Genomic DNA, 18382 nt, shown 5'->3' with positions numbered 1-18382 from the left:
AGCACTCCGTTTACGAGTGAACAATGGAAGCTCCTCCCACTTTCCATTGTTAAAACGTAAACGGAGTGCTAAACGGCGTAAGTGCGCTCGCAGCCTTAATTGTCCAGTATTTGACATCCTTTTTCTTTGGGACAGATGACTTGACACATAGCTTAGTGGTTTTTGCTTTGACCAACACTTTTTTACGAAAGTTGTTCTTTTCACCATCCACTTTGATTAGTGAAATAGTTGTACTGAAATAGATTAATACAAATTTTCAGACGGCTATTTCATCTGTTAATGACATTGTGGAAAATGTAGTCTTTGAAGTACAAGTCTTGGTTCAAATCTTGGAGAAACACTTAGATCAGAAAAAGTGAATTCGATTTATTCTTGGAGGTTGAGAAAACCGTTGAGGAGACGCAATTTATAGTGAAAACTTTACAATTGCTGAATATGAAAAGCGAAGTAAAGAAGCAAAATTCAAAGTCTCTGAGAGAAACATTTATTTCACATAAAAGGTGCTGCTTACATAACATAAGTTGCTTTATAGCATTGCGGTAAATACATCGACATTAAACACTGTTTCGGAGTATTATACCAAACATTATTTCTATCAATTATTCCATTGATATGACGTCGATATTAATTACCGAGAGTTCATAAGCCTACATTAAAATGTCGATAAGTTGGTCGTTTCCGCAATACAATAAAACATTATAAGGTACGAGTGAATATACCACGAACTAATACTCTTCTGTATATTACACATACACTCGTTACACTCGTGTTTGTTTAATATACAGAAGAGTATTAATTCTCGATATATTCACCGGTACCTTAATGTACTAAATTTATACAGCATATATTGATCAATCCAGTGGACATCGTCATTACAAACAAAAAGTCGAATTCAATTAATCTTTTCACAAAGCTCAAAGGTGGCTACGTCATCAGCCATACATATGATTACTAATTATATGGATAGTCTTTGTTAAAACACTTTCGGACAACTGCTTGAGGAACGAATTGTCTAATTTCACTTCACGGAAAAATTCAATAACGCTATCACTGAACGTTCCACGACTTCCGAACCACAGACCGCGATCTCTCGCCAGATGATTGCACGTATTTTTCAGTATAAATTGGAATGCATTTGCGGTAGATTTTCCCTTTTTCGTCCTTGACAGTTTGATCCTGGTTGATGTCGTTCGTTTCATATCGAATCGTTGGAGCTTTCTTAGAGTTCGGGTGGAAGGCAATAATGTCACTGAATCGACCTCTTCCGTCTGTATCGACAGCATACACTTCTTCGTAGCACGTGAATCCTATCGTTCTCAGCAGTTGGCAATGAAATGTTTGATACTATGATGTCTTGACGTAATTAGCAGGTTATTCGCCGAGCAGCTTCCAGTAACAAGTTGAATGGTTTCACTCTCTTTGCCGCATTTACGACAAAGGTTGGAAGAGCTTGCGACGCCTGGAACGCCGTTGAGATTGGCATAGTTGGTGCTGAGTTTGATTGCTGAGACCCATTCGGACGATGAAAGCGAGTTTTTGTTGTACACAAAGTCGTTACTGGGGGTGTGATTTTTGAAGTGAACAGCGCCGGTACCTTGGTAATTCCAATGTAAGTAAATAGATAGGTAGCTTGCACCAGCAATCAAATGTTTCATTGCGTAGAGCAGCTCGCAATGATCGTGATATGTCGCCAACAACGTTCAATGCGTGTATGCATTGGGTCATTTAATCACGGCAGTCAGACACGGAGTGGAATAGGCCATCGTTTATTTTCGACAGTTTGCTCGCTAGACTGAAATGTTGCATTGAATGTCTACGTCTGAGAGATAGATCTCTTCGTTTGGTGAAACTGATGACGGAAACGTGAGGAATGGTGGGGAAAAGTGTGCAAACTAATCGAAACCAACTTCACAATTTCACATAGTAATGAATAAGTGAGTGCGTCCAATTCTTTGAAATGAATGCAAATGAACTAAATACGGGGAATTCCCTTAGAAGCAAAGTTGGTCGTCATTAGTTTGCACACAAAACCGAACCGTCGATCGTCACGCCAGCGGTTATTTTAGTGATCTATTACAAAGATGTTAACGAAATTCTAACCAGGTCGACAACTTCGATAAATTGACCTGTAGCGATGCAATCTATTGAAAAGTTCTTCTTAAAGTCGCGAACCTTTCTCTTTTTAGCAGACAGGTCTTCATGGTCAAGATCAATATTTTCTTCAAGACTCTGCACGTTACTTTTTGTGGTGAGGTCTGAACAGTTACGGTCGAAGTGGCTTTTCCTTCACACTTTCATCCTACAGTAAGTATTAAAACAGACTTATTTTCACCTCTTGCGTATCATCAACAAAATCTTCGTTTGGTGAATGAATTGCCTGTGGTTGTGGCTGTGCATTCCCCTCATCTCTCCTTATTTGACATTTTGTTATTTTCTCGGCAATTGAAATAAATATCTAGTTTTCACAGACCACAGTGTTCATTCAATCATCTACCAATATTCATTCCAAATTCTTTTAAGATAAAGTCGAATCAAATTTTAAAAAAATTCAGAATTTTGACATTATTCGAAAATGAGAACGTATATTACGGCCAATCAAATTAAGACATGGGAGCAGCATTTCTTTGAAAATGAACGAACAATTCGTAAATTTGTCTACGGAACATCCTGAATGGAATCAGATTAAACTTTAAATTCTTATCGTAGCATCAACAGCAACAGCATTGTATCCAGTAGATAATGAAATTAACAGAAAAGTATCTTTATGGGAAGGTGACATAACTCGTTTACGAGTTGACGCAATAGTAAACGCAGCGAAAAAATCGCTAGCTGGTGGAGGAGGAGGTAAGATAGATTTCTAGTGCACAAACGATGAATTTTAAGATTTTTGAATAAATTAGTTGATGGTGCCATTCATAGAGCGGCTGGTCCAGGTTTGAAAGCAGAATCGGTACGTTTGGGTCCGATCAGGCCAGGAACTGCTGTCATCACTGGCGGACATGTCTAGCGATCTTTTCGCGAACAATTGTTTTTACGCTTGCAGATGTTATTCATACTGTCGGACCTCAAAACAAAGATCCTAATGTATTACGGTGGGCTTATGAATCTTCGTTAAACTTTACAGCGACTTGGGCACTCCGAACAATTGTAATAATCGTTTTGAATTTCAATAAGACAAAGATCTAGTTCTTTTTTCGATATTTGCAGGCATTTCCAAGCATTTCTACAGGCGTTTACGGTACAATTTTTTCTTAAAATTTAACGACGAATTGATGTTTGAAAAGTATTAATAAAGCTATTACTATTAGGATTTCCTCCACATGAAGCTGCTCCGAACGCCTGCGAAGTTGTCCGAAATTTTTTGGAACGCAACAAAAATAGGGTTAGAATTTCTACTCAAAATTCATAGCAGTCGGTCCAACTTTTTTTTGGCTCTTCGCTATGTTCAGAGAAATTTATTATTTCAATCAAAGTCTGTTGTTCTTTTTAGATTGATCGCATCATATTCGTAGTCTTCGATTATGCTGATAAAAGAAATTACAAAGTTGCGATGAGTGAATATTTTCCCGTTCGGTTATCACACACACGCCCATCAATGGGATCAGGACGACGAACCGCTACAGCAAGGCGAATTACATCTTCTATAACATCACCGAGTTCATTGGGATTACTCGGACCAATTCCATCAGCTTATTCAGCAAGGTCAGGACGACGACTTACGCCTCCCACACGAATTGCATTAACGAGGAGATTGACTTCGGTTCGGCCAATTACATCTACATTGCGTACAACATCCGCCAGTTCATTGGGATCACACGGATCAATCAGACGTAGAATGATGCCACCTGGATCAACGAGATCTAGGTATTTTGTTAAATTAATTTTCATATTCAGATTTTTGTGACATGTTATGGATTGCCAATTTTTTTCTTTTATCAATTCAGAATCCTGCGCACGATGAGGCACTACCGTGGTACGTGGAAGCAGAAACATTCGAACCCAAACAAGCAATAAAAAAAATCTCATAAAATTTGAAATACGAAATCGACTATTTTTAGTTGAGAATAGAACCTAAAGCTTTCCCGATTGCTGTCACTTGTTTCTGGACGGTTCCCGATTTTTGGTCATTTCTGGATCGAAGTGACTATTCACACGCGCGTGCGAATAGTCTTTCCTTCGGCCGTAGGCTATTCGCACGCCGCGTGCGAATAGTCACTCTTATGTTTGTTGACTATTGGGACGCGCGTGCCAATAGCCATTGTTACAGGTGTGGACTATTGGGACGTGCGTGCGAATAGCCAAACCTACAGGTGTAGACTATTTGGACGCGATACAAATTCGTGGAACATGATTTCACGGCGCGTAAAAGATTGGATCTTGGCTTTCAGCTAAACGGTGTGTGAATAGGTATTTACACTAGTTTTATGAGAGTTTAAATGACCATTGCCATAGCTGATCCCCATAACTTACTGTGGAACGGCCTACAGCATCGGCCAATCAGAAATATGATACTTATGCATAAGATTCGATAGCTAGTAGGACCTAGAGTTTTACGAATCCTCAGGCTACATGTAATGGGATAATCTAAACTTCGCGTTTGTCATGATGTCTAAATAAGTTACGAATTCAAGCTGACACAGCATTAACAAAGCCACTCTTTGAGCCAATATATTTTTTAAAATTTCGACCCTCTTGACGTCGTAAAATACCGGTTTCTTTAATTTTTTTTATTTCAAAAAACAACGCTACTATTGCCTCCCCAAAGCAATGGGTGGGTCGAATTTTTACTTCGATTTTATTTTAATTATTCATCTCAATAAATTTAATCGCGAAGGAGAGAGGATTGATTTTAACATGTTAGCCAGCATATTACAGATAGTGTCTTGTTCACAAGTGAAAGTTAGCTGTGCTATTTTTGACGACGTTTCAAATTGTCCAATGATGACAAACTGCTGACTTTGTATGGAGAAATGAGGTTTTTCTCACATTATTCGTTTTGAATAACAAATTTCGCGGACCGTGCTACAAATTATGATCGGACATTAAATTTTCGAAATATTTATTGTGAAATTTTCCGTGAAATAAAGAGAAATATTGACGACTCCGCTCTACCTTTTTTTAGTGCGCCTGGAAATTGAATAAAAGTTGTATTGAAAGCAACTGTCATGTCATACATCAGTCTAAATTGAGACTATTTTGAAAGAATGCTGAAAAAGTAAACATATCAAAAATGAAGATTAAAAATGGGCAAGAACAGTTATTCCCTTTAAACAATGACACTAAAAAATTGTATTAATCATTCAGCTGATCAAAATTCTCATTAAAACACTCAAAAATACTGTGTGAATACATAATAATAATTTCATTTATTTCTCATAAAGACCCTGGGCTCATCTTCACACAACGTTTTCTTGAAAAGCAAGATCCATTTAATACTGAAGAATCAACAAGTTCGCGCGGCGCGAATTCCACGAATTTGCCTCGCGTCCGAATAGTCTCCACCTGTAGGATCGGCTATTCGCACGCACGTCCCAATAGTCCACACCTGTAACAATGGCTATTCGCACGCGCGTCTCAATAGTCAACAAACATAAGAGTGACTATTCGCACGCGGCGTGCGAATAGCCTGCGGCCGAAGGAAAGACTATTCGCACGCGCGTGCGAATAGCATCGGCCTTTCTGGATTTCTGGTCGTTTTTCCATTTTTACTTGCATTTTTAGTGCTTTCCCTATTTTCATATTTCTAGTTATTTTCGAATTTTCCCAGTTTCTAGTAATTACCCGCTTTCCATTAATTTGCCGATTACTGGTTATTACCAGATTTGTGGTTGTTACCCGATCTGTGGTCATTTTTAGTAATTTCCAGGTTTCTGGTGTTTCCGATTGTTGGTCATTTCCCTATGTTTCCGTTCATTTGCCGTTTTCATTCCGTTGCCATATTTCTAGTCATTCCCCGATTTTTTCTTCTTTTCATTATTTTCGCTTCGAGAATTGTACAATTTTGAGGCAAGTGAACCGTCACTTAATGATATAAATTTGTTCTTATTTCAAATATGACGTTTAAAACAGAAGAGGGTCGATACATACGTTTTTGGTGGTAAGGTCAGTAAGATACAAAAATGCGAAGGGAGGCGGTAAACATCAAAAAGTGCAACGTCTGATCAACGTGCTTTCGACTTTCTCACAATACAGCTATTACAACGAACCGGACGTGAAGGAGTTTAAACTCTTCGGAAATTCGGAATTCCTTCGGAAAACGAACAATAGATGTCGCTATTGTTCGTTTCCGAAGGAACTCCGAATTTTCGGAAAGGAAGAATTTGGTTAATTGGTTGAAAACGTAAAACAAGCTTTTCCAAAGAATAGAGGTATAGATATTATCCATTGGATAAGAGACAAATTAGCCAAATGAATCAATGAGAAACTGAATGAACGGATGTACGATACACTCAAACAGTTAATCCGTTGACGTGAGCCCGCAAAAGGTAATTGACGGAAAGCAAAATTAAATTACACCCGAACGCTAGTCGTATTTTTTTGTCGAGCGACGGTGATTGTTGTTTTAAGTTTAAAGCATATCGGATGGCGGTACAACAACGATACCATACCACAGGCAACAGAAAGTTTTTATCTTACTACAGCCGAATTTCATGATTTTAAATATTGTCACTGAATATCGACCAGAGCGAGAGAACGGAACTGAGTAGTTTACGCCTGTTTACTTAATTGACTCAATGATTTTTCTTGTCTTAGTGCATCATGATCGTTTAGAATTTCTGGTTTAACGAAATCCACTCTTCCATACTGGAAGTGTAAATGCAATGGGCATGGGCGAATGTGATGTTCGAAATTGTTGTCTTGTTGCCAAGCTGGCAAATAAATATGAACTAACGAGATACCAGAATACGATGAGATTGACGAATCGCAGACGGAAACTACTAAAACGTTAGTTGTTCTCCCGATTCGGATATGCAAACCATTTTCGTTAACAAAATTTTGTTTAGTGAAATCAGAATCAATTGATTTAAGAGATGTTTGCAGTGAGGAATGGTTCCCAAATAAATTTCGTCTAACAGATGAAAATGTAGATTTTGTATTTTTAGCGTAGCTACCATAAAGGCATTAAAATACAAAATCTAAATTTTCTTTTGCTTGCCGATCAACAACTACATAACTTACAAATCAGAAACAAGTGTTCAATTGCATTCTTCTCGGTTGGCCTCGATGGCATGCAGAGGCGCCACATTTTTAGGTCTTTAGGTCCTATTGTGGGCACTTCATCTGCAATTGCAATGCTACTATGAGCAAACCAACACCAGGCAAATCAATTATCATTTGTTATCTGGTAACCGATCGCTCATAGCAGACATTGCAATTTGAAAGTTTGGTAGTTGTTGGTAGTTAGACCCCCAAACTATATAGCAGCAAAGATGTTTCTTACTCGAGAGACGCACACCGACTGACGAAATTATTCGGCCTGCTGGTCTATTTATAAATCGAGTATTTGGTAGTTGACTACCAAAGTTGTAGTTGACTACCAAAGTGGTAGTTGACTACCAAAGTGGTAGTTGACTACCAAAGTGGTAGTTGACTACCAAAGTGGTAGTTGACTACCAAAGTGGTAGTTGACTACCAAAGTGGTAGTTGACTACCAAAGTGGTAGTTGACTACCAAAGTTGTAGTTGACTACCAAAGTTGTAGTTGACTACCAAAGTGGTAGTTGACTACCAAAGTGGTAGTTGACTACCAAAGTGGTAGTATACTACCAAAGTTGTAGTTGACTACCAAAGTGGTAGTTGACTACCAAAGTTGTAGTTGACTACCAAAGTGGTAGTTGACTACCAAAGTGGTAGTTGACTACCAAAGTGGTAGTTGACTACCAAAGTGGTAGTTGAGTTGACTACCAAAGTGGTAGTTGACTACCAAAGTGGTAGTTGACTACCAAAGTGGTAGTTGACTACCAAAGTGGTAGTTGACTACCAAACTCATACGGAGGTTGTAGAGATGTTTAATGTTTGAAAGCTGCACACCGACTGATGATATTAATCGGCTCGCTTGCTTATTTATAAATCGAAAATTTGGTAGTTGAATACCGAAGTGGTACTTGAATGAATACCAAGCTGGCAATAAACAGAAATCATACTTAATGCTCTTAATCTATACTTAATGCGAGACCCGACCTATTTTCATAATTTATTGCTCGAAAGTAGTGACATTTAGTCTTTAGGAAAGTTTCGATTAGGGATAGGTGGTTGGGAACGATGGTGAGATTCAAAAAGAAAAAGAAAAAATACTCACTAGGCGTTAGCCGGTACTATTCTTGTTTTATATAGTACTTCATTCTCACTGGACTATTTTTTGGTGTAACAACTTCACTTTGATTCATTCTCATGAAATGTCGAAGCAGTGAAGTTTGTTTACGAAAACATAATTCAGTGACACATGACAAAACGTACTAAAATGTAATAGTCTGAGAGAAAAACCTATATTTCAGTATTAATTTCAAAACAACCTTTTCCTATACGTTTAGAAAATTCTTATTAAAAAAATTGAAGTACAAGATCTACCGATTAAAAAACTTTGATCGATGGAAGTAATAGACCCAATAATAATACTGGTCATATGCTTGCCGTCTGTAACAAGTTAACAACCTGTTCTCAAACCAGGTATTCCACAAACTCAAGTAATATATTTCAGTCAAGTCAAATTTTATTCGTCCACAGACTACACATCAGCGGATGAAGATTACAAACATGATCTTTCGTAAATTGAATGAAAAGCGTGGGATTTAATTTTCAAATTTATTTAAAAAAATATATATTTCTTCTTAATAACTAAAAGTACACAGTTCTCAGATCAAATTTGCTAATTTCACCATTTCCGTTGAACAATTAGAAAGATCGACTCGGTCTATTGTAACTATATCCTTCCTCTTCATTGTATGGTTGTTGGGTTGGTGGTGGTGGAGGAGGTGCTGCAAGGAAAACAAAGAATGAAATTGGTGTAAAAACAATGTTAAATAATGTTTTAGTGGCTGACTGGTAACACAAATGAATTATTCGGCTACTGCCATTAAAGAGTATTTAACTTACGTGGCGCTGGTCGTTGGCAATTTGGATATTGTCCGTATGTTCCAGGTGGACATTGTGGTGGTGGTGGTGGAGGTGGAGGAGGAGGTGGTGGTGCTGTAAAACGAAATTATTATGATCGTTTCAATAAAGATTGACTCCAGGGACAGACAAATTTAAATGAGAAATGTATGAGCAGTAGAGCAATGAGAATGTTCGAGTATGCATTACAATTAAAATGGAAAATTAAATAAGAAAAAAAAAAATTCCGAGTTGCAGCTGTTGAAGAGAAAAGAAAGACCATAATAGACTAACGAAAGAAGTCCGTCTCCAATTTTCAACACTCGCTGGTTACAATTACTTTATTGAAATCACTCTGTATCAAGAACCAGATATACGAGCAAGATAACCGTCACTTGAAAAGCTGTAAATTTGGGCAATAGTTGCAAGATCAAGAAAGATAATGTCGCTGAGTCTCATAATGTCTGGCACAATTCAGTTGCCCGTTTAAGGTATTCGGAAAATTACACCATCACTTACGTGGTGGTGGGGCAGGTCGTTGGCAGTTAGGATATTGTCCGTACGTTCCAGGTGGACATTGTGGTGGTGGTTGAGGTTGAGGTGGAATATATCCACGTTCTGAAAATTTATTTACATTTTCTGATAAAGGATGAAGTGTGTTGGCAGTCACTGACAGAGATGATTTAACAAAAGTGGAAGTGTCATCCTGTATATGGATGACTACTCATCAAATGTTACTTACGTGGTGGTGGTGGAGGAGGTGGTGGTGGTGGTGGTGGTGGAGGTGGAGCTGGTCGTTGGCAATTTGGATATTGTCCGTATGTTCCAGGTGGACATTGTGGTGGAGGTGGTGCTAAATATTACAAAAAAAAAAATATTGAATGTCGTCACATCTTTTGAGTATTATATACTGAATGTGAGAAAGTTTTCTTCTATGGTTTCCTGTATGTTAATATATATTATCTGTCTAGAACGATAATCTCGAGCTTATCCCTCTAGGGAGTTTTTGTTTAGCTCGATATATCCGTTCTCGACAGATAAAATATGATATGCACCTATTGCCAGACTGTTATTTTGACGTGTAGGCATTATGACCCACGCCTTCGGCTAGGGCAATAATGTCCTACACGTCAAAACACCAATCTTGGCAACAGGTGCATAATATATAATACAAGATTCAAAAGTTTAAAGACCATTTTTTTCACCAAGGTGTTTTAAGATCACTTGGCGGAACAGTAACGTTCTGGAGTACCACTGTTATTATAAAAGTACGAATTGTCTAGAAGTTGGCAGGTCGTTTAAGTTATTCTTATTTGACTCTCACCAAATGAAACTTTAGACTGAGATAAGAAAATTTTGCACGATCACTTACGTGGTGGTGGTGGTGGTGGAGGAGGAGCAGGTCGTTGACAGTTAGGATATTGACCGTATGTACCTGGTGGACATTGTGGTGGTGGTGGTGGAGGTGGCGCTGAAGATTATAAAAAACAAATATTATTTCTGTTTCAATAAATAAGTCGTATGAAACCTAAATCTAGCTCTTCAATGCTAATCAATATTAAATGGATAATGTTTGTGTGGACACTGAATAGAAAAAAAAAAATCTAAGGAAAATATGTTGGCTTCATATTACGAAGTCAAGACATTTTTTTCACCAACTGATTAATCTTTTAAGGCATTTAGGATTTTAAAAAAAGAAATCAATTATTCATAAAAAAAAACTTTTAGAAAAAAATATGAAAATGCTACACGATTACTTACGTGGTGGTGGTGGAGGAGGAGGAGGTGGTGGTGGTGGTGGAGGAGGAGGAGCAGGTCGTTGACAATTTGGATATTGACCGTATGTGCCTGGTGGGCATTGTGGTGGTGGTGGTGCTAAAGATTGCAAAAAATGTTTGAATATTATCAAATATGTTAAGTAATATGCATTTAAAACTGTGGCATTCACTCGATTTTATTTTATTGTTTCATTGTAGTAACAATGAATTAGGAAATAGTCAAGACCAATGCACTTCAAGCAAAAGTGATCACAGTTGATAGTGTTTTAGAGTTGTTTGACACACTGTCAAGTTTCAGCACCCTATTTACAGTAGCACTAATGCTTGGAAGAGCGTTGTCAAGACTAAATATGTCCTTCAAAAGTATATAATTGACGGAATTTACAAATAATCATTCCACATTAGACTTCCCTTTGATAGTGAAGTTGATATCTCGCGAAGTAATCTAGTGGGCATTCATCCGAAATTCTCTAGACTAAAATATGAACGATACTTACGTGGTGGTGGTGGTGGTGGAGGAGGTTGAGGATATTGGCAGTTAGGATATTGACCATATGTGCCTGGTGGGCATTGTGGTGGTGGTGGTGGTGCTAAAGATTGTAGAAAAGTGTTTTAGTATCACGATTATTTCACAAAATTTCTTTAGTATAAGTGAATATAATTGAAGGGAACTGCTATTCGCTTGACTTTATTTTGTTATTTGTTGTTTAATTATAGCAACAATTAATTCCAATGTTATTTTGTTGTCTGCATACGTTTCAAAATCAGGTCTATAAATATGCCCTTCAAAACCATTTCTTTCCAAATGCTTATAAGATTACTTACAAAAAAATAAAGCTCGACAAAAAATAATCAGTTTCCTCATATTGAATTTTCGCAAAGTTGGTATGTGCGAGAGGATATTGATTTTCATTTTAAAAAACCAAGTGTTTAAAAAACCAAATCGCTAAGTTATCTATTGGGCATCCGTGATAAATCGAACAATGTTTACATTGCAATGGCCTTAACATATCCTTTGGAAAATGCTGTCAAATTCTTGCGATTGTTGGAAATCAATTTTTCAAGAATAGACAATACTTTAGACTTAAAAATGAACAGTTTTCACAATTACTTACGTGGAGGTGGTGGTGGTGGTGGTGGTGGAGGAGGAGGAGGAGCAGGTCGTTGGCAGTTAGGATATTGACCATATGTGCCTGGTGGACATTGTGGTGGTGGTGGAGGTGGTGCTAAAGATTGCAAAAAAATGTTTTAATAACGGAATGATCAAATTTGTTTATAAGTGAATGTATTGAGAAGGAACTGCAATTCGCTTGACTTTACTTTCTTGTTTTATTATGATTGGGATTTTTTTTTTTTGATAATCGAGAAATTTTGATGACTGTATGGTAAAAAGTCAATTCTCAAGATTCTTTAATAGCGATTTTTCACAAAACGTTATATATGATTACTTGGCGAAACTTGCAACTTCTGAGGCGCTTAATATTTTTAAAAGAGAACCAAGCAAAAAAAAAATTAAATACCAAGTGTCTTAGTGACACCATCATGTAATTTAAGTGGGGTGATGACGTCAGTAAGTCTCTAATGCAAATTACGACAGAGAAGATTACAGCTCAGTAAGTAGTTAATCGATTCAGACATCCATTAAAAGAAATTAAAAGACTAAAATATGAAAATTATATACGATTACTTACGTGGTGGTGGTGGTGGTGGAGGAGGAGGTGGAGGAGGAGCAGGTCGTTGACAGTTTGGATATTGACCGTATGTGCCTGGTGGGCATTGTGGTGGTGGTTGTGGTTGAGGTGGAATATATCCACGGTCTGAAAATGCAAACAAGACTCATTGAAATGATGTTTTTTTTTCGGTAAGATGGATGCTTTCAGTTCATTCAATATTTGGAATGTGACCAAAAATTAGAAAGTATTTAAGGCTTGATTTCCACTTCAAAATTTCGTCGTAAGAGATCCTCGTGAAGGATTTTGATTGATTAAAAAACGAAAGAGACGAGTTTCAACCAATAGAAATCTTTTACGGTGCCCTTTTACGGCGAACAATTTTAAGTGGAAACCAGACATAGGCGTGCGGATCATTTTGTAATGACCACAAAACATTCTAAGTTGAAATGGTTCAGATTATTCGAAAATTATTGAAGTTGACTGAATTTCAAATTTTCAATCAAATCAACAAAATTGATAGATCGACAAATAATCTTTCTAAAAGTTACGTTCAATATTTTCATTAGTATTGAAGCACTTTTTTAAGGTATACTAAGTACTACTTTTCGAAATATTTGTAATTTAAGAATTCCGGCTTACCTGGCTGTGGTGGTGGTGGTGGAGGTGGTGGTGGTGCTGTAAAATAAAGGTTTTATATAAGAATCATCAAAACCGATCACATTGTAAAAAGTCTTAAAACCATTCCTGTCCAAGTTAATGCATAACACACATAAGACACGTTTTGGCCGTACGTTTCATGACGAAAATGTCGTAACTGTCAATTGAAGTTAGGAATTTTTCAATTAAAAATTTCGATTCCTGCAACTATCAATGGACCAAAACGTGTTTACGGCGTCTCGTGTATGTTGCATAAAGTTTAATGAAGAAATTGGCGAAAAATCTATATTCAACGTTTTATAGTTATAACTTACGTGGTGGAGGAGCTGGTCGTTGGCAGTTAGGATATTGACCGTATGTGCCAGGTGGACATTGTGGTGGTGGTGGTGGTGGAGGAGGAGGTGGTGGTGCTAAAATTTTATAAAAACAAATTATTGAATTGAGCAGACGACTCTAGTAAGATTTTAAATCGACATCTTTTGTTTTTAATTGAATAGATTTTTCTATAAAATTAGTTTTATTTACGAGGAAAAAAAACTCTGATCCCAAATTTGACAGCCGTTTAAAATTTGACTTTTGTTAAGTATAAGTACTTGAGGTGAGGTTTGACACGTTGGACATATAATAATTTTTGGCTTAGAATCAAAATAACTTGACAAATTTCCGATTTTCCATAGAAAGAGGAGGAAGTTGAAAAAGTGATCGGATTTAGAAACCGTATCTCACTGTGGGAAAATCCCGAAACAACAAAACAAAGTTTTGTTGAATGAAGTAACCGATTATTTAACCACAAAGATAAATGGCAGCTATTTCAAAATTATGTCACAGAAATCAAAGATAACTTACAGAAAATCGACTGATTATTTAACGGAAGTTATTACGATTACTTACGTGGTGGAGGAGCTGGTCGTTGGCAGTTAGGATATTGACCGTATGTGCCTGGGGGACATTGTGGTGGTGGTGGTGGAGGAGGAGGAGGAGGTGGTGGAGCTAAAATATAAATTGTCAAATTAAGTAACTATTTTTCTAATAATTTGAAACACAAAAGTATAAACATTAAGTCCATGTTAGACGAGATAAGATTAGACTGCTCACAAAACGTTTGCAAGTGAAGCAAATTGAATGTGTTCAAAATGAAAAACGTGTGACTTTATGCGACTGATTCTATGCTTCCATGAGAACAGAAACAAGGTTTATGTCAACAAGCCAAAAATAACTCGCTTAAATTCGTCTAGATGCTAATCGTTTAACGAAAATATCGAGATTACTTACGTGGTGGTGGAGCTGGTCGTTGGCAATTTGGATATTGACCGTATGTGCCTGGTGGACATTGTGGTGGTGGTGGTGGAGGAGGAGGTGGTGGTGGTGGTGGAGGAGCTAAAAATGTATAAAAGCAAATTGTTAATTTGAGCAACGATTTTTCAATGAATTTGAAACATAAAAGTAAGTCCTTGTAGACAAGGCTTGACATTTTTTGGCAAATTATTTTGAATCGTTTGAAAATAAATTCAATGCCGCTGATTTTCTACTTCATAAGAGAATAGTGATACGACTTTTGTTTTAACATAGACTACAAAAATCCAAAATAACTTGCGGAAAATTGACTAATTGTTTATCGAAAAATATCAAGATTACTTACGTGGGGGAGGAGCTGGTCGTTGGCAGTTAGGATATTGACCGTATGTGCCTGGTGGGCATTGTGGTGGTGGTGGTGGAGGAGGAGGAGGAGGAGGTGGTGGTGGTGGTGCTGTAAAACCAAATTATTTTAGTATTTGCGAGAGTTTAAAAAACTTTCTTTTGTTTTTAATATGTTCATCAATCAACTTTCGCAATATATGCGCAACAACAATTGCGTAAAAATTCATAATGAAGTTATAGATTTTTGTATGGTACGCATAAAAGTAATATCGCCATAATCGAACTGTCTTAAATTCATGCAAAACTCTAATGAGTGATAACATTAAAAGGTTCACTTTTCATTGCTCTACAGCGGAAGTAAAGAAATTAAAATTATATTTTCGCAACAAGTGACGAAAAGTAGGACTTCCCGTTGCCTTTATTGCGAAAAACGTTGTCCTCACATCAAGTGCCTAAAAAAGCATTTATCACTCGGTTGTATAAATAATTAAATCATTTTGTCTTTGCATAGAAGCCACTGTAGGAACGTTAATATTTGTATGCATCTGTATAAGTACGTTGAAAATAAATAGTTTCAAAGAAAAAAAAGTTAAAGAACTTTATCGTGTAGAGACAAAGAAATGCTCAACTAATGTTGATGGTGTTAAAGTGTAAACTTACGTGGTGGTGGAGCAGGTCGTTGACAATTTGGATATTGACCATATGTGCCTGGTGGGCATTGTGGTGGTGGTGGTGGCGGTGGAGGAGGAGGTGGTGGTGGTGGAGGAGCTGAAGAAAAAAGAGAAATTAATACTTAAATTTCAACAAGAGTTAATATAGAAAAGGGAGAAGTTTTATGTTAACTATGATAATTTAAATATTTGGAGCGTACAATTATAAAAATTAAAGAATTATCACAACTTTATTTTATATAAGATCTAGTCCCACATATTCTTACAATTGACAATAGACAGTTTGCGCAAATGACGTATAAATTGTACGTCAACTTATGAGTTAGAAATTATAAGTAACCTTCCAGAACTTCTTGTATGAAGATTAGAATATAATTTCCAACTTATAAGATTACTTATAAATTTCATGTCATTTTTGTAAACTGTCTAATTGAATGAAATTCTTCAATTTTTTCGCAGTCGAAATTTTCCCTGTCGCATGCGTATAACGACCAGTATACCGGGACAAAGTCCGAAAAACTATTCAATATCAAGACTATGTATCAAAGTGGGTCTAGAAGTTATGTGACATCTGTTGAATACGAAAATGTGATAATTCGTTAATTAATTTGAAAATGACAAAGAAAATGCAACAGATTTTCCGATTTTTTTCTAATATTTAAAATGAATCTTCTATTTCACTGTTAAAATCAGAAACCTGCAACTGGTCACCGAACGACTACCAAAATAATTTAGTTGCATTATAATTTGATTGATACATTGAATTATTATACACTTTCGTGGCTAGTATTGAAGCATTTGTACAAGATTTAGGGAAATTTTCATCGATTGATAATATTTTCAGTGAACTTGCTTAGATTTAAGCACGTAGACTGCTCAAATACATGAGTGTAAGCTCAATTGTACGTTATTGTAAACCTTATAAATGTTATAAAAATTGTTCAAATGCTCGAATTGAAAGTTATTTATTATTTTAAATCAAGATCTCTTGAAAATTGATTAAATTATCATGCAATGAAGAGACTATGTTGTAAATAAAGAAAATTGTACTTACGTGGAGGAGGAGCAGGTCGCTGGCAATTTGGATATTGTCCATAAGTGCCAGGTGGACATTGTGGTGGTGGTGGAGGAGGTGGTGGTGGAGGAGGAGGTGGTGGAGGAGCAGGTGGCAAGTAGTTCTTAGTTGGTTGGTTTTCGTGGTGATGGTGATTGGGTTGCGGATAATTATATCCGTTGTTTCCACCTTGAAGTAAGTGCGATACATCCGCACTTACTGCGGCGATTACCGCAAGACAAACGATAAACGTTTTCTTTTGAAGAAAAGAGAAATAGGTTAATGCGCATCTAATTTTTTACATTTTTTATAAATTGAATAAGGGGCACGACCGCAGTCAAGTGAAGAAATTGTAGGAATGACAACATTTAGCATTTGCACTTTTGATAAATTCGACGGATCATTGAAATTCTTAGCTTAAGACAGAGCACACTTTAAAAATCACCGAAAATTTTCTATTTTCGAGAGGCCATTGAACGTGTATTCTGGCAACAAATGTTTGTCTATTTTAGTGCATCAGAACTTCGTTTATCCGACAAAAGAATTCTTTTGTTCTCCGTGGTCGGACAATCGAAGTTAAACTGTCCTCGTTTTTGAATCGTTTGTTTTGCAAGGAGCAATCAATGTTCGTTTGTAATGAACGAACAAATCAGCTAAGTTTCGTGTTAAACATATTTGTGCGCATCCAGAATACACAGGCAATAGATTGCTCCATTTAATTGGAGTACACTAATTTTATTCGCCTTTGTGTGTGTCCTCCATTAACCGTAACCGTTTGCACTTATCGAATGAGTTCATTGATAAAAATCACTTTATCCCAAAATTATATGGCTTGTCCAAGTGGATTAACATAATGACGAATTCGGTCGTCTTATATTGCGTTGGAAACACTTTATTTGTTCTTATTGCAACACACTTTCACTGTTAGCTCAGTGATTTCCATAAATTATAACCGAATATTCACTTGTTCAAAATAGTTTCTATTAATCACTCGATTATACAAAAAAAACGATTTTTTTTTTGAATGAAAAATATAATGGTACCGTGACCTTTTGTCATTTTTATAACATCTATCACAGCAAATTGTATAATTCTCACACACTTTTTTCATTGACTTCGATTGCACAATACATTATCAACCTATCCATCCGTAATATATTGTGTGTTGTAGCTTCTTCATTTTCTGTTTTTTTTTTCTTCGTCGTCTTCTGTTTGTCTTTTAAATTATTTGCTTACCATGTTTCCTAAACTATGGACTTTTTTGTGATTATCCAAATATTTGATCTGAAGAAATCTTCACTAGAGCTTTGATAGCTCTTGAATGATTATCAGTGAGTCGACACACGGCGTATTTATACGATAATCGATTTTGATTTGAAAAATGGTTTGACAAAATTTGGGAGGTGATGATTATGAGATGATGAATATTTCGTTGGTGTTGTTGTTGTGTTTATTTAGCTAGATTATGTTGAAACATAAGCGGTTCACCATTCACATCAAATATCAGTTCAATGGTGAAATTCATCATCAACACAAAAAACGTCACAGAAAACCAATTTTCGATTTTAGGTAAATTTGATAGAATATTGTTTGTGATGAGAATAAACCGAACATATAAATTAATTAAAATTTTATGGATGCTGCAACGTACATGGTATATGGTATACATTAAATGGCAGTGCATCAGGCCGCGTCGGTCTGAAATCTGCGCCATATTATTACACCAACTTGATCCGACAAATATTTGTTCTACGACCTTTTTCGGAGCACAAGAAGGGACCTTACGAGTTTGTGTCTAGGCCGTCAAATTAAGATTTCTGTC

General features: G+C 36.6%; 1 protein-coding gene across 14 annotated transcripts; it reads right to left on the bottom strand.

Moving 5' to 3' along the window:
* Positions 1–8830: 8830 nt before the first annotated feature.
* On the bottom strand, positions 8831–17883 carry LOC119084851 (formin-like protein 20). 14 transcript variants are annotated; one of them, XM_037194969.1, is made up of 17 exons: positions 17797–17883; positions 16561–16816; positions 15496–15603; positions 14837–14944; positions 14470–14574; positions 14089–14187; positions 13512–13607; positions 13180–13215; positions 12559–12684; positions 11983–12093; positions 11365–11457; positions 10851–10964; positions 10462–10560; positions 9832–9942; positions 9609–9707; positions 9093–9185; positions 8831–8974 (listed from the first exon to the last, which is right to left on the bottom strand). In XM_037194969.1, the coding sequence occupies exons 1-17, from the start codon at positions 17797–17799 to the stop codon at positions 8892–8894; spliced, it is 1740 nt and encodes a 579-aa protein (XP_037050864.1). In that variant the 5' UTR covers positions 17800–17883; the 3' UTR covers positions 8831–8891. The 14 variants fall into 14 exon arrangements, with proteins under 14 accessions (XP_037050864.1, XP_037050867.1, XP_037050865.1 ...); XM_037194972.1 differs by lacking the exon at positions 9609–9707; XM_037194970.1 differs by lacking the exon at positions 11365–11457.
* Between the last annotated feature and the right edge of the window lie 499 nt (positions 17884–18382).

This window comes from Bradysia coprophila, unplaced genomic scaffold, assembly GCF_014529535.1.
Source record: "Bradysia coprophila strain Holo2 unplaced genomic scaffold, BU_Bcop_v1 contig_94, whole genome shotgun sequence".
In the NCBI taxonomy this organism is placed as follows: Eukaryota; Metazoa; Arthropoda; class Insecta; order Diptera; family Sciaridae; genus Bradysia; species Bradysia coprophila.
This window is presented reverse-complemented; position numbering and strand designations above follow the sequence as displayed.